Source organism: Neovison vison, chromosome 12, assembly GCF_020171115.1.
Source record: "Neovison vison isolate M4711 chromosome 12, ASM_NN_V1, whole genome shotgun sequence".
Classification (NCBI taxonomy): domain Eukaryota; kingdom Metazoa; phylum Chordata; class Mammalia; order Carnivora; family Mustelidae; genus Neogale; species Neogale vison.
The window spans coordinates 101,045,948-101,073,004 of NC_058102.1; the positions used below are offsets into that span (position 1 = coordinate 101,045,948).

Below are 27,057 nucleotides of genomic sequence, written 5' to 3' on the forward strand. Positions count from 1 at the left end.
TTGGCATTACTTACAAACTTGTACAATAAAAATGAAAAATATATAATAAGACATTGTTATTTTTTCTTACAGAAAAGAGTGAAAATGAGACCCATGGCAAAGAGCCATCCCTGATCGTTTTGTTCTTTTCAAACATTCATGAACATTTATTTTAAATATAAATGGCAAATCTTTTAAAACAACACTAAGGCATTACCCACAGGTTAAAACTTACCTAGGAATTCCTCAACCCTGCTATTTTACCACCAAGTCTGCAAACATGGGAAGCAGAGACCATGGCAGGCTCTAACAGTTCTAACACTCACACCACGAGCTACCTAGTACACTAACATGACACGAATGTTGCCCATACTGTAGGAGCGTTCACAGAAGATGATTTCACCATTTTCAAGTTACTGTCAAGAGCGTGAAGAGGAAGATGACACACGCAGGCAGGAATATGGGAGCCCAAAGTCCCAAATGTTGGGGAGGCTGTATGCCATTCCCACCCCCCACTAAAGCTGAGTGTTGATGTGGACATGAATCTGCCTTGTCTATTCCTAGCAGGCTCTGGCTCCCATCACATAAGGCACCACACACCTTTTCAAGGTAGTAACCACCTAGAATCTAACTCAACAGCAACTGGGGCCATAAGCTACGTTACCAAGAGATACCACTGGCTCACCATAACTGCATAGGTTTCCTTAAACATAATCATCAATTTCTGCTACATCAAAACATAAGCAAGAGGTTTTAGGTGCATCTGCCTTGTGCAAATGGCTATTTTATATGTTTATTACTTGGTTTCAGTGCCTATGTAACATGAAGGCATAATAAATCTGTCAAACAGTCCTCTCATTGGCTGAGATAAAGTTCTTGGCATTTCAATATAGGTTATTATCTCATATGTCAGACCTGAGTCCAAAGGAATACTAGAAGGACATTTAATTTCCTTTCCTCCTACTTCAACTTTCACTACTCAATTCAGAGAAAAGTTATGAGTACACAGCTAAGAACCATTTTTACGCAGGCATCCATCTGAGCCCATCTTTTTTTTCTGGAAGAAAAAGATTGAGGGCAATTGCATAATCCATTTCCAAGCTTTTTATGGATATCAGGGCCGGGGAGGACTATCTGGCCTATTTGGGTCCTTTCATTCATCAAATCTCTAACGTATATGCCAGTTGGGAATTGGACTGAAGGGAACACAGTCAGTGGAGAGAGGGCTAGGCCCCAGATGGGATGTATCTGCACAAAATAGAACACTGGAACCCAAAGCCTGTGATCAGCAAAACTCCCTTTGTAACAGACATGAAAGTAATGAATCTGGGGGAGAAAATAAACTAGTTTTGGTGGGATGAAGTGGCTGGTAGGACTTCCTTATTAGAAGACATCCAAGTTGCTAAACTCGTCCTTATTTTTGGTGATTGGCTCTGCAGGTCTCGTGAAAGCAATCTGAGTGGGAAAGTGAAGGGGGCAAGGTTTTAGGCCAGCTGGCTCTCATATTCCTATTAATGGCAGTTGTGCTCTCCATAACTTGGTCAGATCAATTAGGGGTGATAGATTTCCCATGCTGAAGAGACCCTCAGCCCTGGGGCCAATTTACAGCTTGGTATTTGCAAGCAAGACGCTGACACTGACGTGGCAGGAGATGTGGCTCCAGTGTCAGTTCACTCCATGGTTATCCCCTCAATCCTTTTGCATGAGATCAGTCTGAGAGACAAGACTATGCTGAATTGCAAGAGCTGTAACTGCCAGAGAAAATTAAGTGGGGGCTTCAAGTAGTGATGGAGCCAGCAGACTAAGTGGCCAAGAGGGAGACAAGAGCGGCTCCCGAAGAAGGCTTATGGAGTCAAGCAATCTGTGGGCACAAGGAGGCACTGAAGCATCTGGGGCAGGGCCACACGGGCAGGCAGAGCAAGGACACACAGCACAACAAAGGCACCGTTGTCCTTCCCAGTCTCAGAGCAGCTGTCACGCTGCAGGGCCCACAGTCACCTCCTCTGCCTGCAGCTCTGGTCTCCGACTACACACACACACAGAGTAATAAACTGGGTTTGACTATACTACCCCCAAGTTCAAAGTCGGTGAAAAAAAGTGATCTGGAGATGGAAACGAGATTTCATGAGGAGTTGAACAAAACAGAAAAAATGTTTCTTAGCGCTTTCTCATCGAGATAAAGATAAGAGGCGGGGCAGGGAAAGTCACCCTGGAGGCAAGCCACCGCCTCCAGAACAGGCTCTCTGGGGGAAGGCACCAAAGTCTCCAGGTAATCCTGAGACCACTTGCACAGATGAATTATTTTTTCAAATTAACAGCTGCTCAAATATGCTGGATCCTGATTTCTATAAATACAGAGCAAAAAATAGTATATTCCAGAGGCCCTAACAATTCTCTGCAGAGGGATTCAATTTTACCATGTACATAATTTACAAAGGCATTAAGGTTTCCCAGTATAAAGCTCCTTTGCCCTGCAGCTTTACCTACAGCACCTGCCCAAATCCTGCCCTTTCACTTTCCACTGTATTTGCTGCCAATTGAGGTAGTTGTCACTTTAGGACAGTGTAAAGCTGTGGAAAACACTGGTGGTAATAATCAACTGGCCACCTGGACGGGAGTCTCAGAGCTGACATTTTGGAAATCAGCACTGTGCCCAGGGCCCGACAAGATTATCTGCTAAATGGCTAGCCTGAAGGAGTCATTACAGTTTTTTAAAAAAATCTGCCTTCTCAGTGATCCCGGTGGACCAGGGCACCTGTGGCTGTGCTCCGGCCATCAGTGCCCATATTCCTGGCTAGAGTCATTATGGCCTCTTCCAAGGTACGGGGGTGAAGATCACTGAGCCAGAACCAACCAAATGACAGAGACTTGGGAATTTGCTCCCTCATAAATGACATTGCTGGTTTATAAGGGTACTTTCCAATGGCAAAAGAATCTGAAACTAATGCCACTGTAATAAAAGGCAGCATGAATCTCTGATCAGAAATGGAACTGCAAGTAAGTATAGTAAGTTTATGGAAAACTGTGTCTGATTCCGAGAGGTGAATGAACATCCGGAGGCATAAAGGTGACCTGGAGGACTATTTCGTGGCAATGCAACTTGTGGCCGCTACATAGCTACAGTTTTATGTTATATCAAGGAAATTTCACAGACAGTCTCAGGGCTTGCAAATTAGCCAGATTATGGCCAGGGGAGCAGAGTACAGGTGGTAAGGAGAGGCTGAAAAGAACAGGTAGAATGGGTAGACAAAGGAAGAGAAAGGAAAAGGAGAGTTTCTTGATTCCACAGCAACTCAAAGATGTGTGTCCCACTGACAGGAAAAATGGAGGACACGTAAAAAATTCTCTCAAAAATGATCACTTCTCCCAACTTGCAGGAATAATGCTGCAAATGAAGGGGAAGAGAATAAGAAATGAAACGAACTCAAAATTGTACATACTTCACAGCTGAGGAAATAGACACTTCCTGGAAGGGCAAAGGGGGCTGGAGGAATGACAAGGAAAGAACGCAAATGTCTTAAGATAGAATTAAAACTTGAATATAATAAAAGCCTGACAGACCTCCCCTACAGAAGAGTTCACAGGCATGTTTCTAAAAACAAGCAAGACTTAGAATATCATATGTGTGAACTAATTCAAACCCCAACACAACAATTCTGGGGCTTTAATGGCTGACCCATACTAACAAACACATAGGGGCCCACGGGCTTGTCAATCTGGAGTACTCCCTGGTTCTGGAACATGAATTTGTGACATTTAAAAAAATATATTCATTTCAAAAGCAAGACAGAAATAAAAATCTATATTCCTCTTAAAACAGCTAAAACAAGGATTATTCTAAAGTCACTGAAAGAAAAGCAGAAGTGAAGGAGGCTCAGATTTGTGGCTTTCTCTCTGGAAGACGCATCCTAGGGTCCACAAAGAGTTACCACACATGTAACACAGTTCTCACTTTTGAGTGCCAGCTGTGGTGGCAGAAACGCCACCACCGAGTCAATCTTTAAGAGGAGCTAGAACGCCGCGCTAGCTGTGGTCATCTGGTTTTTTGTTTTTGAAACATAAACATGGGAAGCATTGAAAGCATTCACTGCTTCACCCATTCTCCCTCAGAGATCCCACGGAGACCACCAAGACCATTTCCAGAGGGAGGCCTACTTCGGCTTCTAATTTCAGTGGGAGAAGTTTTGCACTATCTCACCCTGTTTCAAGGAGTTGAGAAGCAATGGTGCACACATGCAACATGGACCACTGAGGTGCCAGGCCAGTCCATATAAAAATAACGAACCACCACCTAAGTCAGGAGGTGATCTGTTGTGTGATAGCAGGATACGGAAAATCTGAGTCCTCCTCCTCAGTGGATGTCTCCTCATAGATTTCATCCTCAGCAATGATGCTCCCTAATCCATATTCCTGCTCATGGACAGAAACCTCATTTGGTGTGAGGTGAGAAGAACCTTCCACAAAGTCAGCAAATCTGGAAGAGAGAAGATAATACTCATTAAGAACCTGCCTTCTGTCCTTTCTGGTTTTCTTTCAAAATAAGAACGAAGTGAAACCCTCCATATACTCACAGCTCAAATTTTACAGAGCCTGCCTTACTCCGGCAGGGAAGCAGACTAAAAGTAAGAAATAAGGAGAAAAGGAAAGCTGGCGTCAGAGGCCAACATCCCATGAAACCCTATCCTGCTTAATAAGCACTAGCCTATGCTTTTAGTTAGGAAAGTGCTAAGGTTCCTTTAGTCATCTGTAATCCTGATAAGAGAAGATTATGGGGCATTACACATTTATTCACGTTTATGGCCTTATAAACTTTATGCCATCAGGATTCCAAATTGAAGCTTCACATACTCACCAGTACGGTGGTGCCCAAGTAAAAAGGGAACACCCCACCAAAACAAAAAACAAAGAACAAAAAACAAAACAAAACAAAACACCCAGAGAGCAATGTAAAACTATCACATAGGAAACTTAATATGGTACTGGAGTCTTCTCCTCTCAATGCTGCCATCAAATCTAGAGTAGATGGTTCCTTGAGGAAGCAGAAAACAGGCTACTGCTTAACATATGATGATACATTTATCTTTTTCCCAACTACCCCTCGATGAGCAGGAAAACTAAGCTATGATACAAAATGTTTATCTAGAAGTATGATCTCTATTAAAACTCAAGGTCACAATCACCCTGATAGATTCCTGGCATAGATGGCCAAGAGTTTACCTCTTTGGAGACTGGATTCGAGAAACAGTCTTCCAAGCAGAGCAGTCTGGACTGTTACAATATTCTCGAAGCTCCTCTAAAGCCTTTCGCGTCTCCACTTCTCCTTGTATCCGATATTCTTCTTCTGTCAGGAGACGAGGGGGGACAGTCTTTTCCGCTGCCTTACACATCTTTCTGTCCTCACCAAAATAACATCATGAATCATTAATCAGTAATTTCTATCCAGCCTGCCCTCTAGCTTCCTTCAGTGTGCCAAGTATACAGCAGAGAGCCTGAACATTAAGAGTCATCACCCCACCTTTCTTCTAGAGACATCTTTACCTATAACATACTCCTGACGTGTTAGACTAGGAATGACAAGTCAGAGTAATCAAAAATATTCACTAATGTGAATAAATTCACTTATTTTCCTATAAATGATAGACAAAATATTTGGAAAGTGGAAAAATGACAAGAAAATGGTATAAGATTGTGGTCCATTAACTTGAGATTCCCCGAACTGATGGCATCACCTTGACTATGTATAACAGAACCACCACTGACAACCTCAGAATCTATGACCACTCCATGTTCACTGTGCAAGACGATAACACGCTTTGAACTACATTTTTAAGACTAGAACTCTTGAAGCAATCTGAGAGCCAGTGTGAAATAATCCAGAACCAGGTGACCAGAGGCATGTGGTATAAAAGTGCTATGCTTTGCACCACCTAGTGGTAACAGGAACACATGACACTTTACTGGATGCTTTTATTTTAGATAAAATGACGAAAATAAAATGAGAAAAATGCCTTGAGAGAGTCTAAAAAGAAAGACTTGGAAGGAACAAAAGCAGAAGCATAATAAGATCAATTTCCATGAACAAACAGGCTCCCAGGTCAACGCCTCTGTACCCTTTTGCCGCAACTGCATCCCACACGGTGTGTTTCGATACAAAGTTATATTGTGTTTCGGTCACCTGTAGGTGATGAACAGCCACTGAATAGGGTACTCCAGGTTCTTAGTACACAGTGCAATGATGATAATGGCAAGGGCAATATGTGGTATCTGGATACCGGAATACATGAAAAATAGGCCCATCAGCTGCAAGGTCCAAGTCAGCAGGTTGATGCTCCGCTCATTCTCCAAGGGCCCGTACTTGTAACAGACTGCGAAACTTATGAATCCAACTGTAAGGACATAGCCTAAGAGAAGAGTTATCAGAAAAACATTCTTTCTGATCTATAACTGGTAAAAATAATTTGTGCGGGAAGCAGCAGTGCATTTGCTATATGGCGCCTACTGAACTAGGAAAATGGATAAGATCTTTACCCAGGATTCACGCTTTTTTCACTACTCAAACATATTTATCTCTTGAAGTGTCTACTCTTTCTGTTGTTTCCAAATTTATCTGGTTCAAATGGAGGATTAAAGGTACATGTTGAACAATGCTAGAACAGTCTGTTTAAAAAAGCCTAATATATGAAAATCCAGATTAATCACCTCTCAAAAGATAAAGGGTTATCAACTATATAACCAAAGGATCTTCACTTCATAGAAAAATTCATGGCAGAGTCCTTTGCTTCTTAAGGTCTTCAAGTGCATTTAAAATATGACACTATTAATAAAGTCAATTTATAACTTTTCAGAAAGATGTCTATTGTGTAAGGAGAGGTATACTTATAAGCACCAACCAATTAAAGTCTTTTCCCTGGCAGCACCATTTTCATTTAATGTGACGACTACACAGGGTTAGAAATAAAGCGAAGAACTATGATTCTTAAAGATTAATAAAAGGGCATGGACTGTAAGCAGGCAACATCTTTTCAGGATCAAATGAACTAAAACAACCTATAAACATATAAAAAGAAAAGCAAAACCGACAACACTTACTTAAAAGATACTGCCAGTAACACCTCCAGATCTCTTGTAAATTTTTTAAAACTAGCTGAATGAGGTACAGAGAAAAGGACCAGCCTCCCACCAGGATGACGTAAATGGGACTTTTCTAAGACAGAGTAGAAGTGAAAACAAAAAGTTACAACAGGCTTTCCATACATAAAAGCAGCAAAATGGAACTACGATTTTTAAAAAATTCAACCTACTGAAAATGCACAAAAACCACATCCCTTAAGAAGACATCCTTTATATTTAAAATGGTACAGTGTGCAAAGACCACTGGGAAAACGAGGTGCTAAATAACTTAAAAGACTGGCTATGTAATCAGCAAACAGGAAGGAGACTTTAATTCCCCACTGTGCACAGGATTTTAAGTAAGAAAGGGGAGTTTGTATGCAATCAGACTCCAAGTTTCATCATGGAAAGTACCTTTCTGAATCAAGGAAAAGATCAGTGAAAAAGGACATTAACTTATCAGCCACAAATGCAAATTCTCAGAGCTGTAAGATTATGCAAGAAAACAGTCCCTCAACTTTCCAAGTTCCTCCTGACTGCAGATGAGGATTCTGCTACTTACCTTGGGCATGAACTTGGACAGTACGAAAATGACGATTAGTAAAGAGGCCGCAATTCCCACACTCATCCCAGTGGAATAGTAGAAAATTTGGCTTCTGCAGAGAGAAACATTACTTCATGACTACGTGCGCGGTCTTCACACACGGCATTGTTCGAACAAGAACAAGTAACCCAGGGGCGCCTGGGTGGCTCAGTGAGTTGGGTCTCTGCCCTTGGCTCAGGTCATGATCTCAGGGTTCTGGGATGGAGGCCCCTTCGGGCTCTCTGCTCAGCGGGGAGCCTGCCTCCCCCTCTCTCTCTGCCTGCCTCTCTGCCTACTTGTGATCTCTCTCTCGGTCAAATAAATAAATAAAATATTTTTAAAAAAAGAACAAGAAACCCAGCCGAAAGACAGAAAAAAGCTATCAGATGAGAGCAGGTGTATGTCTAAATCTTGAGGTCTGAACACTGACGGGACGGGTACAATGCGGTTGCTGCCGGCTCAGGAGGATGGGTATCAGTAAGACCCCTCAAACATATGCCGACAATAAGCCTCTGCCTAGCTGCGCAATCCCATCACAGCATCTCTCCCAACCCAGTTTTAAGGAGAATCTTTCTTCTAAGGAACTGCCCGGCTTCACTGGGGAAAAAGAAGGTACAAGGACACTGCCTGAGTGGACACTGGAAACTGGAACTGGACTGACTGCCCAGAAAGATAAATGTCTTTCTAGGCCAGACGCAGGGCCTAGAATAGAGAGCTCCAGCTCCTACACCGGGCTCTTCCTGCCAGGCATTCCTCCCTCACTGTGAGTTTCTCTCAGGATCCCCAAAATAAGGAACCACTTCTACCAATCTCACTCCAGCCCAACTTCAAACTCTGATGGGTAGCTTTCATTCATTATTCCACAAATATTCTTTTTACTTTTGTACAAAGTTAATGTCGATTCTACATTTGTTCAATATTCAGTTACCTGTGTTTTCTTCTTGTTTGTACATGTCAGTTTTACCTAGCTTAGCTGGGAGGTTCCTAAAAACAGGAAATGCATAAGTGGTTGGTGTTTGTTCCTCTACCTCTGAATGGCATGAAACTCACCAACACATGGCCCTGGAAAAAGGAGGACTTAACATGTTATTCCAAATGGTGGAAAAGTGGTGATGTATTGGCTAAATCCCATCACATGATGGCTCAACCTAAAAGGAGACTTTCAATCTTGCCAATCTTGCTCAATATAAGAAAAAAGCAAAAATTATAACATGTATTCAAGTATTTAAAGATTTTTTTTTTTCCCAAGCAGGGAATGGCCTAGCCATAAAGCTCATGGAAAAGGGAAGGGCAGCTCTTTCCCCATGATAAAAGTGAAGCAGGGTGGGTCTAAGCCTCGTCATTCTGCACTCCAACCTTGGAACCTACCTGCTCAGCAAATCTCCACAAAAAAATAGCACAAGTCCAAGTAGGAAAATGAAGAAGAGTTTGGGGTCAAATCCTGAAACAAATAAACACTTCTGTTTGATCGGGAAAACAAACAGTATAAAGGATTATAGAATGAAAGACAATGATTATAGAATGAAAGACAAAATAAAGTACAATCGACCCTTGAACAACATGGGTTTGAATCGCACAGGTCCACTTACATACAGACTTTTTCTGACAAATACATCACAGTACTGTAAATGCATTTTCTCTTCCTGTGGCTTCTTAGTAACATTTTCTTTTCTCTAGATTACTTCATAGTAAGAATACAGCATATAATATGTATAACATATAAAATAGGAGTTAATTGACTGTTTATGCTATCAGTGAGTCTTCCTGTCAACAGTAGGCTATTAATAATGACGTTTTGGGGAGTCAAAAGTTATATGCAGATCTTTGACTGACGGGGTAGAGTAAATCAACCAGCATCTCAACCCCGTACTATTCAGGGGTTAACTATAAACACAAACAACCTACCTAAACAGCATTGTAAATGCCACACAAAGTCTGGGAACCCTTCCAAACAGGAAATATAAGTAGGTCTCTGTCTAACCTCTACTTTTTTGGAAATCTTTTTTTTTTAAAAAGAAACTAGCTAAAAGAAACTAGGCTTTGCTTCAGATAGAGCTAGGCCTAATGCTCTCGGCACTTCATGCAATCCCCCACAAGGGGTCTCTACCACTCCGGCTTTCACTCAAAAGTCTCTTGGGTTCAGATTCAGCAGATTTGCCTAGAACTTTGGGTCTGGGCCCTCTGTTGTTCTCTAACTGGCTGCTTTTCTTGCCCAATACCACCACCTACTTCCTTCTGCTACACAAGCACTGTGTTGGAAAAGCCTACACTCAAACACATCTCACCCAGGACCAGGGGGCGCCCCCAAGCAGAGGCCTCTCAGTGGCATACCAGACACTCCCACAGCATTCACATTCAAGAGCTCTGAGTCTCAGGGAGGCCCTCAAACAGAGCAGGAGCAAAAAGAATCAGTACATGTGAAAGGGGCACAAAAACAAACAAACAAACAAAACAAACAAACAAAAAAACCCCAAAAGGCAAATTCTATACAAGCAAAAAAGCCTGTGGAACCATAGGGCAGTTAGAAGAGCACAACCTATTTTGTAGCAAAACCCAGGGATGTTTCTGCTATTCACAACATCCCAGGACCCTCTGTAATAACCAAGGAGAGACCAAAAGTCAGAAAGTTCAACAGGATACTTATTCTAGTCCTCTGTGAAACCTTCTCATACATATTCAGAAAAGGGAAAACTTCTCCCGGTTCCACTGAATAAGGCTTCAACTGCAGTGATTTTCATAGTTTCTTATGGTTCCACAAAACCTTTTTACTTGTAGAAATATTATATTCAGTTCTGCTTGCCTTCAGTTTTTATTATTTAACGACTCAGGTCTTCAAATATAGGTCTTTATATCCAGGACACTTAACTTTGTCTAGGAGTGCCCAGAGAGCAGGAATAAACGTGTCTTACCCTGAAGAACACTAAGCATATCAGCTCAGGGCCTCTGGAAGTATTAGGACACAAGTCTTCACAAACCTAGGTAAGGAGGTACTCCGAACCACCTAGGTGAGGTCTTTATTCTAAGCCTAAAGGGTTGTGTGTGGGAGAGAGACTCTCTTAACTGTGTGGAACAGTGGTATACTCAGGTTATGATCAGAATCAAAAGGGAGCTGTCTTGAGCTAACTTCTCTGTCTCGCTAATTACACTCTCCAAAGCCCTTTTCATGATAGAATCCACCAGAAAAACAGAGGAAAGACTTACTCCGAGTCACAGTGACATTGTACTGGGTGTCTTCCTCTATAATCTCAACTTTGAGGCAGGTTTTTGGGCTGTATAGACCCACGTTTACGTAGGTGTCATTCAATTTCTCTTTTAAAAAGGAGGAAAAAAAGTTCCAGATACTAAACTGCTCTAACTCTTTCAGTTTCTCTTCATTCTCCACCTGGGTGACTCGTACCAGTTTGGAACTATTTACCCGGATCTGTAACACAAGTAAAACCAGCATGAGAAAGAAGTAGGAACTTTCAATTTTCATAAATACAAATTTAAAAAACCTTAGAGTAAATAGCTAAATCAGTAATAGTGCCAGTTTTCCACAAAGCTTACAAGAAATATAGAGATGCAACGGCTCAAAAATAATTGGGCAAATAACACTGCACATAGCATACAGAGGCAGCTGTTAGAATGTCTTGTTGTTAACATGATCTGAATCTACTATTAAGCAGAACAACACAGGAGGAAAAAAGACTTCTGAGCTGAGTTAGCCCTATAGCTATTTATGAGAGATCATACAAAACAAGGCTCTAGAATATTAAGAAAATTGCCAGGCAGAAACAGCCCCAGAACCCTGAAAATGTTTCCCGTAATGACAGACTGAGAAGTTCAACCCTTTGTCACAAATCACTGATTATGGGTAAATGCTGGTTATAATGTGTCTCAGATGGAATATGATCTTTATATCAGACAATAAAATAAAGAAAATTTTAAAAACCCACAAGCCCACCCTTAGGTTTCAGATGTGAACAACAAACGCTCTTATCAGTAACTATGCTTACAGCAGCAGCGGCATTTCCAAAAGGACTCATTTTGTTCTATTATTATTACAGCCAGACGTTCTCGCTTGCCAGGTGGCTTAATAGTGTTATGAAATAAATGAAACCAAAGCCATTCTATCAAGGGAAAACTTCAGGCATGGGGTTTACAAAACATTTCGTGTTGAATCAAAATAGAATAAGAACAGCAAGGCAAGAGTTTACATCCTGACAGGCATGCAACAGTTTCCAGGCCAAAGAAGGCATAAGGCCTGGGGGGTGGGGCATGCATGTGTGTTCATGTACGCATGTACGTGTGTGTGCGCGCGCACGCATGCGCGTGCGCACAAAGAGAGAAAGGACAAGAAGGAAGCTTCTTTGGGAAAAAGAGGAAGGAAGGTTACCTCAGGGTCAAGTATTATAAGCTACTTAAAGGAACAGAGACAGAGAGGGGAAAAAAAGTATAAATGCTAACTGATGAAAATCCAATTCAGAATAATCTGAACCCAACACCAAGGTTGCTGATAGGGAACAATGTATCAAAGTACTCACTAATCACATACAGACAAGATACTCACAGAAGCTGCCCCAGTTAGGGGCCTCCAAATTATTACCTGTATTCGTGTCCACACATCATGCCACTTTGGGATAAGCACATTTTTATAACAGAACTGTTGCCTGTGATTCGAATTATGAACTTCGGATTCCTGAAGCATGACCACGCTTGCATTGATTCCGGCTTTATGCAAAGAGAGGAAACAAGAACTGAGTATAACAGAACAAGTTAATAGCTACAATTCATTCCATAAAAAAGAATTAACCTGACCACTGTTTTTCTTTTTTTTAAAGATTTTTTTTTTTTTTTTGAGAGAGAGAGAGATCACAAGTAGGCAGAGAGGCAGGTGGGGGAGGGGGTGGGAAGCAGGCTCCCTGCCAAGCAGGGAGCCCAATGTAGGGCTCAATCCCAGGACCTTGGAATCATAATCTGAGCCAAAGGCACTTTAACCCACTGAGCCAACCAGGCGCCCCAATGTTTTCTTTTTTTAATTCAAGTAGAGTAGACACACAATGTTACGTTAGTATCAGGTGCACAATACAGTGAATTCATCAAGTCTGTCCCTTATGCTGTGCTCACAAGTGTAGTTACTACCTGTTACCAGGCAATGCTGTTACAATACTGTCCACTGACCACTTTCTCAAAATAGGGGTTAAAATGTGAAGGACTAAGAAACAAGAAAACTGAAATGAGAGAAGAAATTAGATATTATAGGCACTAGCCCTGAATAAGCAATAATAAAAGCTACTAGTAAGTGCTTATTTTTTTAAATTTTATTTATTTATTTGACAGAGAGAGAGAGATCACAAGTAGGCAGAGAGGCAGGCAGAGAAAGAGGACGAAGCAGGCTCTCCACTGAGCAGAAAACCCAATGTGGGCCTCTATTCCAGGACCTAAGACCATGAACTGAGCTGAAGGCAGAGGCTTAACCCACTGAGCCACCCAGGTGCCCCCACAAGCTAGTAAGTGCTTATTAAGACAGTATGCTTTCATTTCACTCTCCAACAGTGCTATGAGGCAGGGACTCTCATAATCCCTGTTTCACAAATTTTAAAAAAATGATGCTTAAGGGGCGCCTGGGTGGGTCAGTGGTAAAGTATCTGCCTTAGGCTCAGGGTCCTGGGGATTGAGCCCTGCATCACGCTCCCTGCTTGGTGGGAAGCCTGCTTCTCCCTCTCCCACACCCCCTGCTTATGTTCCTGTTCTCGCTGTCTCTCTCTGTCAAATAAATAAATAAAATCTAAACAACAACAACAACAACAAAAATTGATGCTTAAGGAGGATTAAGCAACTTGCCCAAAGTCACACAGCTAGTGAATAACTTAAGTGAGATTTACATCCAGGTCCTGCTTCTCTTATAAAGGCACAGCCAAAGAAATGCCATCTACTTATTTCCTCTACCCTTTTTCTGAGTAGGATGAACAGACTTAGCAATGTTTTTGCATATACAGTACTTTAAGAAGATACTAAAATATCACAAAGTTCCTTTTTTCCAGCTGCTTTGTTTCAGGTTTTAAGAGCAGTCATTTAATACATGCACTCCTTTGATTTTTGCCAAGACAGATGAGCCTCCATTCAGAAGTCTATATTCAATCCCAGCCAACGCAAGGCTTAAAAGTGACCCCTCTCATACCTTCCCACCCAAGTTTGCACAAGCTACATTCTTTTTTTTTTCTTTTAAGATTTTATTTATTTATTTGACAGACACAAATCACAAGTAGGCAGAGAGGCAGGCACAGAGAGAGGAGGAGGCAGTCTCCCTACCCAGCAGAGAGCCCGATGTGGGGCTTGATCCCAGGACCCTGGGATCCCAGAGGCTTTAACCCACTAAGCCACCCAGGTGCCCCCACAAGCTACATTCTTTACCACAAAATAGTCTAATAACTTTTTCCTTGAGTTCTATATTGTACTAACTTATTAAATGCTATTGTAAGTGGAAATTAAGTTATCACTCTGGTCTAGGTACAAAAATAGGTATATTTAAACTAAATAAACTAAATATACTAAATAATAAACAAATAAATAAGCAATATAATGCACAAAACACAAAAAAAAACGTCAACCAAACCTTAAAATACCAAAGTAACACACACAAAAAATGCAAGGACACTTGCCAGTCCAAAATGGCTTTGGTGAAGCAATGACTAATTTAGAAGTTAATTTCTGCCTTAAACCTAACTGAGAGCAAAAACTACAAAACTCTTAGAAGAAAACACAAGTTGAGTCTTCCTGACCACGGATTAGGCGATAGTGTCTTAGATATGACACAAAAGCACACGTAACCAAAGGGAAAAAAACAGATGAATCAGAGTTCATAAGTATTTAAAACTTTTGTGTTTCAAAGAACCTTATCGGGACACCTGGGTGGCTCAGTGGGTTAAAGCCTCTGCCTTCGGCTGGGGTCATGATCTCAGGGTCCTGACACTGAGCCCTGAATCAGGCTCTCTGCTCAGTCAGCGGGGAGCCTCTGCCTTCACTGAGCAGAGAGCCTGCTTCCTCCTCTCTCTCTCTCTCTCTGCCTGCCTCTCTGCCTACTTGTGATCTCTGTCAAATAAATAAATAAAATCTTAAAAAAAAAAAAAGACCTTATTAAGAAAGTAAACAGACAGTAAAATGCACAAAATAGAAAACAGTAAAATGCACAGAATGGGAAAAAATATTTGCAAATCATATATCTGAGAAGGGTCTACTAGCCAGAATATATAAAGAACTACAACTCAACGATAAGAGGAGAAATAATTCAACTGTAAAAATAGGCAAAGGATCTGAATAGGTATTTCTCCAAAGAAGATACACAATGACCAAGAGACATGAAAAGATGTTCAACATCTTTAATCCTCAGGGAAATACAAATCAAAACCACCAGGAAATACTACCTTATATCCATTAGGAAGGCTAAAATCAAAAAGAGGACAGTAACAGGAGCTGGCCAGGATGTGAGAAACTAGAACCCTCATTAAGGGCTGCTGGGGATGTAAGATGGTGCAGCCTCTTTGGAAAACAGTTTGTCAATTTCTCAAAAAGTTAAACAGAGTTATCATATGACCCAGCAATTCCACTTTATGTATATACCCAAGAAAACAAAACACAAGCTCACCCAAAAACTTGTACATGAATGTTCATAACAGCAACATCCACAATAACTAGAAAGTAGAAACCCAAACATCCACCAACTGATGAACTAATGGATAAAACAAAATGTGATATACCCATCTATACAGTGGAATATTGTTCAACCATAAAAAGAAGTACTTGTTTCATTTTTCCTAACCCCCAAGCCCCCAGTCCTGCCTCTCAAATTCCTCACATCAGAGAGATCATATGATAATTGTCTTTCTCTGATTGACTTATTTCACCCAGCATAATACCCTCTAGTTCCATCCACATAGTCACAAATGGCAAGATTTCATTTCTTTTGATGGCTACATAGTATTCCAGTGTGTGTGTGTGTGTGTATGCCACATCTTCTTTATCCATTCATCTGTTGATGGACATCCAGGTTCTTTCCATAGTTTGGCTATTGTTGACATTGCTGCTATAAACATTCAGGTGCACGTGCCCCTTCAGATCACTACATTTGTATCTTTAGGGTAAATACCCAGTAGTGTGATTGCTGGGTTGTAGGGTAGAATCGGGAGGGAGACAAACCATAAGAGACTCTTTATCTCAAAAACAAACTGGGGGTAGCTAGGGGGAGGTGGGGTAGGGAGAGGGTGGTTGGGTTATGGACACTGGGGAGGATATGTGATATGGTGAGTGCTGTGAAATGTGTAAGCCTGATTATTCAAGACTAGTACCCCTGGGGCAAATAAAGCATTATATGTTAATAAAAATAATTAATTTTTAAAATAGTAATAAAAAAATAAATAAAACTTTTTAAATCCTTAAAAAAAAAAAAAAAAAGAAGTACTAACACATACTCCAATGTGGATGAACCTTTAAAACATTCTCAATGAAAGAAGCCAGACCAAAAGACCACATATCGAGTGATTCCATTTATATGAAATGTCCTGAATACACAAATCCAGAGAGACAGAAAGATTTCTCCTCACTGGGAGGAGAAGTGAATGGTGAGTGACTGCTAAAACACATGGGGTTTCATTTTGGAATGATAAAAATACTCTGAAATTGGTGGTGATGGATGCACAACCTTGTGAATATACTAAAAACCACTGAAAGGGTGAATTTTATTATACATGAATTATATTTTAATTTTTTTAAAAATTCAGTCTTAGGGAACCTGGGTGGTTCAGTTGGTTAAGCATCTGCCTTCAGGGGCCCCTGGGTGGCTTAGTTGTTGAGCATCTGCCTTCGGCTCAGGTCATGATCTTGCGCTCCTGGGATGGAGTCCCGCAGAGCTCTGCATCAGGCTCCCTGTTCAGGCTCCTTGCTCAATGGGGAGCCTGCTTCTCCCTCTCCCTCTGCTCCCCCTGCTTGTGTCTCTCACTCTCTCTGTCAAATAAATAAATAAAATCTTAAAAAAAAAAAAGCATCTGTTCAGCTCAGGTCATGGATCCCAGGGTCCTGGGCTAGAGCCCTATGGGCTCTCTGCTCGGCAGGGAGTCTGCTTGTCCCTCTCCCTCTGCCCCTCCCCCAACTCATGCTCGCTCTGGCACTCTCTCTCCAAGAAATAAATAAAATCTTTAAAAAAGAGAGAAAAGAAAAGAAAAGGGAAAGGGGAAGGAAGAGGGAAAAAGAAAGGGAAAGGGGAGGAAATTCAGCCTTCATATTGTAGGGGAAGAAAAAGTTTTCCTCTATCCTCTTAAGATGCCTGGCTGGGTCTGAAAATTTAAACTGACAAAGATTAACAACAGAAAACCATACACATTTAATAAAAGTTTTACATGACATGGAAGCCTTCATAAGGAAATGCAGACCCAAAGAAACAGTTTGCTTCATTTCATAAAGAGTAGACAATTGGGAAAGAGTGTGATGGGGTAAAGGAAACCGTGCTAATGGTAGTAAGCTGGGGGAAACTGAGTGAGGCTTGTTTGCTTGGATTCCTCTTGCCAGCCCCTTATCTGCATTTCCTCAGGTAGAGGGAGGGAGGGCGCCTCTCACAGGGTTTTATGGTCTGTTTCACAGAAGAAGGGTGAGGTGGGGAGATCAGAGAGACCTTCCTGTTTCTACTGCTTTCTTAAACTCCCTCAGCTTAAAACATTCAATATGCCAAGATGCTGTATTTTGAGGTAGCATGCCCCGATTCCCACCACCCCTCCCCCATCTATCAGCTTCTCACTAGGGTTTAGTCCAGTAGTAATTAGGATTTCCTCCTAGACTATCTTTTATAAAATGAAACTTTTTAAAGAGGTCTCACTAGGAAGCCCACAAATGTACTGATAAAATACCCACTCATAAATATGGCTCAAGAGTTTATTTTTCTTGGAGCACCTGGCTGACTCAGTGGGAAGAGCATGCAAATCCTGATCTCGGGGTTGTGAGTTCAAGCCCTATGTTGGGTATAGAGATTACTTAAATAAATAGAACTTTTTTAAAAAAGGCTTACTGGGATGCTTGGGTGGCTCAGTCGGTTAAGTCACTGCCTTCAGCTCGAGCCATGATCTGAGGGTCCTGGGATCGAGCTTGATGGACTCTGTGCTTGGCAGGGAGCCTGCATCCCCCCCGCCCCACCCTTCTCTGCTTGCCTCTCTGCCTACTTGTGATCTCTCTCTCTCTCTGTGTCAAATGAACAAAATCTTTAAAAAAAAAAAAAAAAGAGAGAGAGAGAGTAAGGATATGTGTATGCTAAAGCTACTATACTGATAAATTCATTGAGGTATATAAAAACACTGGATGTATTAAAAAAAAGATGTACAGAATCTATCACTTCCTTAAAAGAACATCCAGTCTGTGTACAAAGCCCTAAGTAGGGGCACCTGGGTAGCTCAGTCGTTAAGTGTCTGCCTTCTGCTCAGGTCATGATTCCTGGGGCCTGGAATTGACACCTCTATCCAGCTCCCTGCTTGGCAGCAGCCTGTGTCTCCCTCTTCCACTCCCCCTATTTGTGTTCCCTCTCTTGCTATCTTTCACTCTCTGTCAATTAAATAAATAAATAAAATCTTGAACAAACAAACAAACAACAAAGCCCAAAGTAAAAACATACACTTGTTCAATAAAAAAAAAACAAAAACGAGTCACACTTGGTAACTCCTTCTCTCCCACAGCACCAAGTAATAGAAAACTACACATTTTTAAGCCCACTGTTATTTTCAAGAAGATAGAAAGATACAAATAATGTCAATAGTACAAGGCATTTGAGGGGCGCCTGGGTGGCTCAGTGGGTTAAGCCGCTGCCTTCGGCTCAGGTCATGATCTCAGGGTCCTGGGATCGAGTCCCGCATCGGGCTCTCTGCTCAGCGGGGAGCCTGCTTCCCTCTCTCTCTGCCTGCCTCTCCATCTACTTGTGATTTCTCTCTGTCAAATAAATAAATAAAATCTTTAAAAAAAAAATAGTACAAGGCATTTGAAAAACTTGAAAAATTTAAAAAAATTTGAAAAACTTAAAAAATTTGAAAAACTTAATGCCAAGAAAAGGCATCAGTGTTTTGAAACTAATTTTAAAATTCTCTGATACCATTTTCTTAAAGAAATAAAATGGCTCTATAATAAGCAACATCTTTTAAAATCTAGTTTGTCGAGGTCCCTGGGTGGCTCCGTGGGTTAAAGCCTCTGCCTTCTGCTCAGGTCATGATCCCAGGGTCCTGGGATTGAGCCCTGCATCAGGCTCTCTGCTCAGCAGGGAGACTGCTTCCCTTCCTCTCTCTGCCTGCCTCTCTGCCTACTTGCCATCTCTGTCTGTCAGATAAATAAATAAATAAATAAAATCTAGTTCATCATTTTCCCAAGTTACAGAACACTCTAGGAAAACAATTTCAAGTAAATAAATAAATAAATAAATAAATAAAACAAACAAACTAATGTCCTTAGTAGCAACCTATGGAAATCAGCACCTTGGCCAGCCACATCTTTGGAAAGTTACTGAGCGGTAAAATACACCAATTCAGTTAAAAGGGATACTCTCTCTGTGAAACAATCACCACTCCAGCTCTAGGTTAAATTGTTAACAACACAGAAATAAACCAAGTGACCTTAAACATATAAAAGTTGTCAAAATGCTCACTTAAAATTTGTGCTTCCTGTAGCAAAAGGATATATACCACCTTTCTTCCTCTCCCCTCAAAAGCCAGCATGTTAAAAAGCAGAACAGATTAAACATTCAAGAAAATGCCTTCTGAGCCCAAAGATTTTAGAAAATGCCTTCAAGGAATGTAGTCAATCATAACTTACTTATCACATTTACCCATAAAGCAGTTCTTCAAAGGTTAATAACTTCATACTTGCTTACAGATATTACAAACTAATCAATAGCACTAATCACTTAACATCTACAGGTAGAATTAATAAAAATGATTCAAACTATCTGAGGACAGGAAGAAACCCTAAAGTCATTAAAAACAACCTTTTTTTTTTTTAAAGATTTTATTTTATTTATTTGAGAGAGAGAGACAGTGAGAGAGAGAATGAGCGAGGAGAAGGTCAGAGAGCGAAGCAGACTCCCCATGGAGCTGGGAGCCTGATGTGGGACTCGATCCCGGGACTCCAGGATCACGCCCTGAGCCGGAGGCAGTCGTTTAACCAACTGCGCCACCCAGGCGTCCCTAAAAACAACCTCTTAAATAGCCTCTGTTCATTTCTTTCAAGAGGTAATTCAGCTCATACTTAAAAGTCTTCTTAAAAAATAACATCTTGGGGCACCTGGGTGGCCTAGTGGGTTAAGCCTTTGCCTTCGGCTCAGGTCATGATCTCAGGGTTCTGGGATCGAGTCCCTCATCAGACTCTCTGCTCAGCAGGGAGCCTGCTTCTTCCCCCTCTCTCTGCCTGCCTCTCTGCCTACTTGTGATCTTTCTCTCTGTCAAACAAATAAATAAAATCTTTAAAAAAATAAATAAAGAGAAGAAATCTCAAAAAAATTATAAAAAAAAATAACATCTTAAACAGTGCACTTAGCAAAGCATCATTCGATGGGATGCTGGGACAACTGACTGGTTATTTGGAAAGTAAGACCTATGTAGATCCTCACCTTACACCAAATACTAACATCAATTCTAGATTAAAAAGTAAAATAAAAAAATTAAAGAGTAGCATAAAAATGATAGAAATTCAATTTTTGAAAGCTCTCTAAGCATAAAGTTATGGAAATAACTCTAGAGAATAAAATTAAGTGACTACATAAAAATATAAATCTATTTGGGGCGCCTGGGTGGCTCAGTGGGTTCAAGCCTCTGCCTTCGGCTCAGGTCGTGATCCCAGGGTCCTGGAATCGAGCCCCGCATAGGGCTCTCTGCTCAGCAGGGAGCCTGCTTCCCTTCCTCTCTGTCTCTGCCTGCCTCTCTGCCTACTTGTGATCTCTGTCAAATAAATAAATAAAATCTTTTAAAAAAAAAAAAATATATATATATATAAATATATAAATAAATATATATATATATTTTAAAATATATATATTTATATATATATATAAATAATATATATATAATAATATATATATATATATATATTTTTTTTTTTTTTAAATCAAAAAAGGGGCACCTGGGTGGTTCAGTTGGTTAAGCTTCTGCCTTCAGCTCAGATCACAATCCCAGGGTCCTGGGATCAAGCCCCACGTCGGTCTCCCTGCTCAGCGGTAAGTCTACTTCTCCCTCTCCCATTCCCTGTGCTTGTATTCCCTCTCTCACTGTGTGTGTCAAATAAATAAATAAAATCTTTTCAAAATAAATAAATTAATTAAATTAAATTTAAAAATAAAAAGGAGGGTGCCTGGGTGGCTCAACCAGTTGACAACTGACTCTTGGTTTTGGCTCAGGTCATGATCGTGATCTCGTGGTGGCCAGATCAAGCCCAACTTGGGGCTCACACTCGGTGTGAAGTCTGCTTTGGATTCTTTCTCCCTCCTCCTCTGCCCCTCCCCCCTCATACTCTCTCTCTACCCTAAATAAATAAAATCTTTTAAAAATAATAATAGGGGCGCCTGGGTGGCTCAGTGGGTTAAAGCCTCTGTTTTCAGCTCAGGTCATGATCTCAGGGTCCTGGGATCGAGCCCCGAATCGGGCTCTCAGCTCAGCGGGGAGCCTGCTTCCCTCTCTCTCTGCCTGCCTCTCTGCCTACTTGTGTTCTCTCTCTGTCAAATAAATAAATAAAATCTTTTAAAAAAATAAAAAATAATAATAATAAATAAATAAAAATAATAATAAGTAGGGGCACCTGGGTGGCTCCATGGGTTAAAGCCTCAGTCTTCAGCTCAGGTCATGATCCCAGAGTCCTGGGATCGAGCCCCGCATCAGGCTCTGTGCTCAGCAAGGAGCCTGCTTCCTCCTCTCTTACTGCCTACCTCTCGGCCTACTTGTGATCTCTGTCTGTTAAATGAATAAAATTTTAAAAAATTTTAAATAATAATAAATAAAAATTAAAAAAATAAAAAGGTAAAACAGGGCTACACCTATTGTGGTGAGTGAGCATGGTGTAATGCATAGGTTAGCCAAATTACTATGCTGTATTCCTGAAAATAATAACATTGTATGTCAACTATACTTCAATTTAAGAAAATAGGGTAAGGATGCCTGGGTGGCTCAGTAGGTTAAGCATCTGCCTTCAAGAGGTGGGGGGGGAAGCGTCTGCCTTGGCCTCAGGTCATGATCCCAGGGTCCTGGATTGAGCCCCAAGTCAGCTCAGAAGTGCCAAGCCAGCTTGGTCATATCACTGTCCTTGGGGATCCCTGCTCCCTCTACCCCTCCCCAAACGTGTGCTCTCTCTGGCTCTCTCTCTCCCTCTCAAATAAATAAAATCTTTTTTTTAAAAAGGTAAAATAAAAGAAGGGTGCCTGGGTGGCTCAGTATGTTAAGCCTCTGCCTTTGGCTTGGGTCATGATCTCAGGGTCACGGGATCAATCCCTGCATCAGACTCTCTGCTTAGCAGGGAGCCTGCTTCCCCCTCTGTCTGTCTGCCTATGCCTGCTTGTGATCTCTCTCTCTGCGTCAAATAAATAAATAAAACCTTAAAAAAAAAGTAAAAGAGGGTAAACAAATTAAAGAAAGATTTTCAATAAATAAATAGATTATAAAATATATATACCCTTAATATATTAGAAAGCTCATACAAATTGATTTTTAAAATACATAAAAATTCCAGGGCCATCTGGGTGGCTCAGTCAGTTAAGCATCTGCCTTGGGCTCAGGTCATGATCCTGGAGTCCTGGGATCCAGCCCCATCAGGCTGCCTGCTAGCAGGAGCCTGCTTCTCCCTCTCCCTCTGTCTGCCCCTCCCCCTGCTTCGTGTGCTCTCCTTCTCTCTCTGTCAAATAAATAAAATCTTAAAAGAAAAACTCCAATAAAGAGTAATTACAAGTACATCAAGAGCAAAAAACACACACATTCCAAAAAATCTTAGTCTAAAGAAAAATTAAATAGCTACTAAAGGAGATGTTCCCTCAAAACAGTGCAAATGTAAAGAAATGCCATGTTAAAACGCTACTTTTGGTCTATCAAATTAACGAAGGTGTATATATCCAATGCTGAAATATCCAATACTGGCAAGCATATGGGTCACAAGCAAATAGTGCTGTTAGTGGTGTAAACAAGCACACCTTTTCAGGAAAATATTTCAGCAAGGTGTTTCAAGGGTCTTAAATATGTTTTGGTTTTTGATCTAATAAATCTATTTCTGAGAATCTATTCTAAAAATATAATCTAAATGCAGTAAAAAAAAAAAAATTATACACAGGGACGCCTGGGTGGCTCAGCTGGTTAAGCAGCTGCCTTCGGCTCAGGTCATGATCCCAGCGTCCTGGGACTGAATCCCACATAGGGCTCCTTGCTCAGCAGGGAGCCTGCTTCTCCCTCTGTCTCTGCCTACCACTCTGTCTGCTTGTGCTCACTCTCGCTCCTCTCTCTCTGACAAATAAATAAGTAAAATTAAAAAAGAAAATTATACACAAAAAGTTCACAAAGTGTTATCTACAATGAAAAACTAGAAACACAAGTGTCCAACCAACAATAGAAACACATTTACTTCAGAAACATTAAATGGTCTGTCCAAAAAATAGAATACAAATAAAAATAACACTTAAGAAGAATTTTAAATGATATAAGAAAATGCTTATGGGGGCGTCTGGGTGGCTCAGTGGGTTAAAGCCTCTGCCTTCGGCTCAGGTCATTATCCCAGAGTCCTCGGATAGAGCCCCGCATCAGGCTCTCTGCTCAGCAAGGAGCCTGCTTCCCCCTCTCTGCCTGCCTCTCTGCCTACTTGTGATCTCTGTCTGTGAGATAAATAAATGGAAAAAAAAAAAAAAAGAAAATGCTTATGTTACAAAATCAAATAACGGGTGGCTTACAAGGAGAATTGGCTTGCTGACAGGTCTATGAATGTATTATCAATTTAAAAAAAAATTTTTTTTAAGATTTTATTTTTAAGTCATCTCACAACCATAAGATCAAGAGTCACACGCTGCACCAACTGAGCCCTCCAGGCACCCTCCAATTTTTTTTTTTTTAAGATTTTATTTATTTATCTGACGGACAGAAATCACAAGCAGACAGAGAAGCAGGCAGAGAGAGAGGAGGAAGCAGGCTCCCTGCTGAGCAGAGAGTCCAATTCGGGGCTCCATCTCAGGATGCTGGGACCATGACCTGAACCAAAGGCGGAGGCCTTAACTCACTGAGCCACCCAGGCGCTCCTCCAAATTTTTTATTAGCAACACATTAAAAAAAAAAAAAGACCAGGAGAAAGTGTGCTACAGTGGATTGTCTCTTAAAGGAATAAACAGTGAGGGTTTTTTCTACTTCTTTATACTTAATTGTGCTTCCCAAATAGTCTAAAATAAACTCACATCATTTTTATAATGAAAAACTTCCAATGAGAAAATACTACCTACCTTTTGAAGTACTGCATTTTTTTAGGTACATCTGGCTTTTAGAAAGTTCTTCTGTACTACATGATCAGCTGTTTGTAGCTGCCACACACATGATCTACCTAGTCACACAGAACATCAACCTAAGTCTACTCTCCTCCAAGCTAAGAAGTCCCTGTTCCTCTCATAAAAGTGTCTCATTAAAGTGTCTGCTGATTGAGCACTGACTAGACAAAGACATTTTTGCATTTATTTTTCTCTTTCAACCCCACAATCCACTACCCCATTTTAGAGATTAACCATCTGGCCCAAGTTCATTCAGACCATAAGTACCCTTCAATGTTACTCTGGCCCTCTCCTCTGGAAAAGTACCTTCCTGCAGACCTACTACCTTCTCTCCCCTGCCTCACACTCCCACTCCGGGGTGGGGGGTGGAGGGACCCAAACCATTGCCGGTGGACGTTACCCTTGGAACTAGATCTATGGATCCTGAGACAACCATAAAGCTGCAGCTATGTATAATCTTAAGTGACAGCATGAGATAGGCAGCAAAGGATGGGAGAGGTGAGAGCATACTGTGTTTCCAAGATACGATTATCCCGAACCCCACGTTTCAAACTCTCTCCAGGCAGAACTTGGAAACCTCACTTATTTCTGTGTTGTGCATTTGATAAGAGGGTAGGAGGTTTTCAGAAACATTCTAGGTTTTGAGTTAGAGCGTTAAAGGGAAACAGTTTCATTTCAGTCCAAAGCCAATCATCCACCAATAGGTAGATAGCAGTAAGTTTGCTTGAGAAATGATGTTTTTTGTTGGTGGTGGTGGTTTTTTGTTTTGTTTTTGTTTTTTTGGAAACGCGAATTTAACAGCGCCAGGATCTTACAAGGACAGAAGACATTAGATAGAACTCACTCCATTTCAGTGAATTAAAATGATCCGTTCAGCCACACCCATGCCCAGAGTCTGGACAGAACAGACGCTCAGAAGGTGTTGCTAACTTGCTCAATGAATGGGATGCCCCCATTCCAGTGGCAACTCTGCCCGCCAGCAATGGAACTCGGGTCCCCTCACTTTTAACCAAGAAAACCAAGGAGGCCCAGGCAGCGCGACGCAGCCCCCAGGACTGCATCTCACCCAGTCCAGGCCTCCCTTCCAGCCTCTGCCAAAAGGCTCCAGGCTCCTCCCCACTCTAGTAGCTCCCCCAGGCCATCCCATAGCCCAGATCCCTCAGTGACGACGACGAAGCTGCTTTTTCCGCACCACGTCCGCACCCCACTGCGGAAAAACGGTCCGCACCCTGGGGACACTCCCCCACTTTTCTAAATATAACCCTCTCGGCACCCGCCCCCAAGGCGGCGGCTGCCCCGGCGGTACCTGAGCCGCAGGCCAAGCAGCCAAAGATGATCAGGAGCAGCCGCACTACCCCGCCGCCCTCACGGCCCCCAGCCCTCCACCCCCAGGGCCCGGCACCAACTGCCGGGGAGACCGCCACTTTCATTCCTCCCGCCGTGGTCGCCTCACGCCGCCTCCTCTTCACGTGCCTCTCCCCGGCAACTAACCGGAACAGGCAGGGCCAGCAGCCTATCCACTGCAAGACCTGCCCCCTACCCACCAATCGGATGGGTGGAGCTTCGAGCCCTCAGTCCTTTACGAACTCTATAATCCCGCCTCTTAGCAACTGCTGCGAGAGGGCGGGAAAAGCAGCTTCCAGCCTATTAGAGAACGGACCCTCCACCTTAGCAATGGCGACAGGAAGGTCCCACCCCTTAACAACATGCTTCCGTATCCAGTTTATTTACAACTGGTGAGATTGATGGTAAGCTTAGCCAATAGAAAATCAAAACGGGCGAGGCCCTCTTGACCGAATTTGTTATTTCCATCGAAACTGAGTTTCTTTTCTTCTCTTTCCTTTTTAACCACGATCTGCTTGTTATGGGAGACTTACCCTTGAGACCTCTTTATAAGTAGGGGTCCCAGACGAGACAATTTTTTAAAGACTACCTATCCTCCAAAGTCCTATATGATTTAAAACAAGTCACACAGAAAAAATTGTGTCAGTGTTTTATGGGAAAAAACATTAGCATTTAAAAATGTAGGACTAGAGGGGCGCCTGGGTGGCTCAGTGGTTTAAGCCTCTGCCTTTGGCTCGGTCATGGTCTCAGGGTCCTGGAATACAGCCCCGCATCGGGCTTTCTGCTCAGCAGGGAGCCTGCTTCCCTTCCTCTCTCTCTCTCTGCCTGCTTCTCTGCTTACTTGTGATCTCTGTCAAATAAATAAATAAAATCTTTAAAAAAAAAAAATGTAGGACTAGGGCGGTGCCTGGCTGATTCCGCCCCTCTTGATTTCGGGTCGTGAGTTCGAGCCCCACACTGGGTGTAGTGATTACTAAAAAAAAAAAACAGTAATTTTTTTAAAAATGTAGGTATAGGGTTTTGGGGGTAATTTTTGTTGTTGTTGTTGTTGTTGTTTAATCTCTACAGTCCACGTGGGGCTTGAACTCCACCCTGAGATCAAGAGTGGCATGCTCTTTAGATTCAGCCAGGTACCCATGAAGATGAGAGGTTTGGAAGTGAAATGAATGTGAGGATTAGGAGAAAAGTTTTTATTCCTTGCAGCAAGATGCGAAACAAATATCTCCATTTAAGAAGCCAAGGCTAGGACACAGAACCTGCCCAAGATTGCATAGTTAATTGATCTGGGCTAAGGTTTGAACCCAAGTCTTACCCAAAAGCCCAGGTTCTTTCTATGCATCAGGCTGCTTTCTGTTAAATGATTTAACTCAATGAGGGCCTAGAAGAATGTCTAGCACATAAACAGATATTCAGTTAATGTTAGTAGAAATTGAAGCATCTGACTTTTTTAGAGGATCTGAGAGTGGTGGGTGGGAGCACTAGAGATTGTGGAGCCCAGTGAGCTGAGAGGAAGTTCTGGGAAGGAGGTTACTGCTGGGAAAGTTTC

General features: G+C 41.8%; 1 protein-coding gene across 3 annotated transcripts; it reads right to left on the bottom strand.

The window, feature by feature from the left end:
* NEMP1 (nuclear envelope integral membrane protein 1) lies at positions 1 to 25,641 on the bottom strand. Of its 3 annotated transcripts, none has more exons than XM_044226451.1 (9): positions 25,574 to 25,641; positions 12,258 to 12,382; positions 10,874 to 11,093; positions 9,041 to 9,113; positions 7,652 to 7,745; positions 7,069 to 7,183; positions 6,155 to 6,380; positions 5,197 to 5,370; positions 1 to 4,453 (listed from the first exon to the last, which is right to left on the bottom strand). In XM_044226451.1, the coding sequence occupies exons 2-9, from the start codon at positions 12,357 to 12,359 to the stop codon at positions 4,276 to 4,278; spliced, it is 1,182 nt and encodes a 393-aa protein (XP_044082386.1). In that variant the 5' UTR covers positions 12,360 to 12,382; positions 25,574 to 25,641; the 3' UTR covers positions 1 to 4,275. The 3 variants fall into 3 exon arrangements, with proteins under 3 accessions (XP_044082386.1, XP_044082384.1, XP_044082385.1); XM_044226449.1 differs by having other exon boundaries at positions 25,474 to 25,630; XM_044226450.1 differs by lacking the exon at positions 25,574 to 25,641 and adding an exon at positions 24,126 to 24,171.
* Positions 25,642 to 27,057: the final 1,416 nt, after the last annotated feature.

What these genes read in the sequence shown, in the direction of transcription:
- NEMP1 (XM_044226449.1), bottom strand. Translation starts at nt 25,597, where the DNA reads ATGAAAGTGGCGGTCTCCCCGGCAGTTGGTGCCGGGCCCTGGGGGTGG. An exon ending in CTGCTTGGCCTGCGGCTCAG is followed by an intron (nt 12,383 to 25,473) that starts GTACCGCCGGGG and finishes CTTTGCATAAAG; the next exon opens with CCGGAATCAATGCAAGCGTG. An exon ending in CGAATCCAGTCTCCAAAGAG is followed by an intron (nt 4,454 to 5,196) that starts GTAAACTCTTGG and finishes TCTCTCTTCCAG; the next exon opens with ATTTGCTGACTTTGTGGAAG.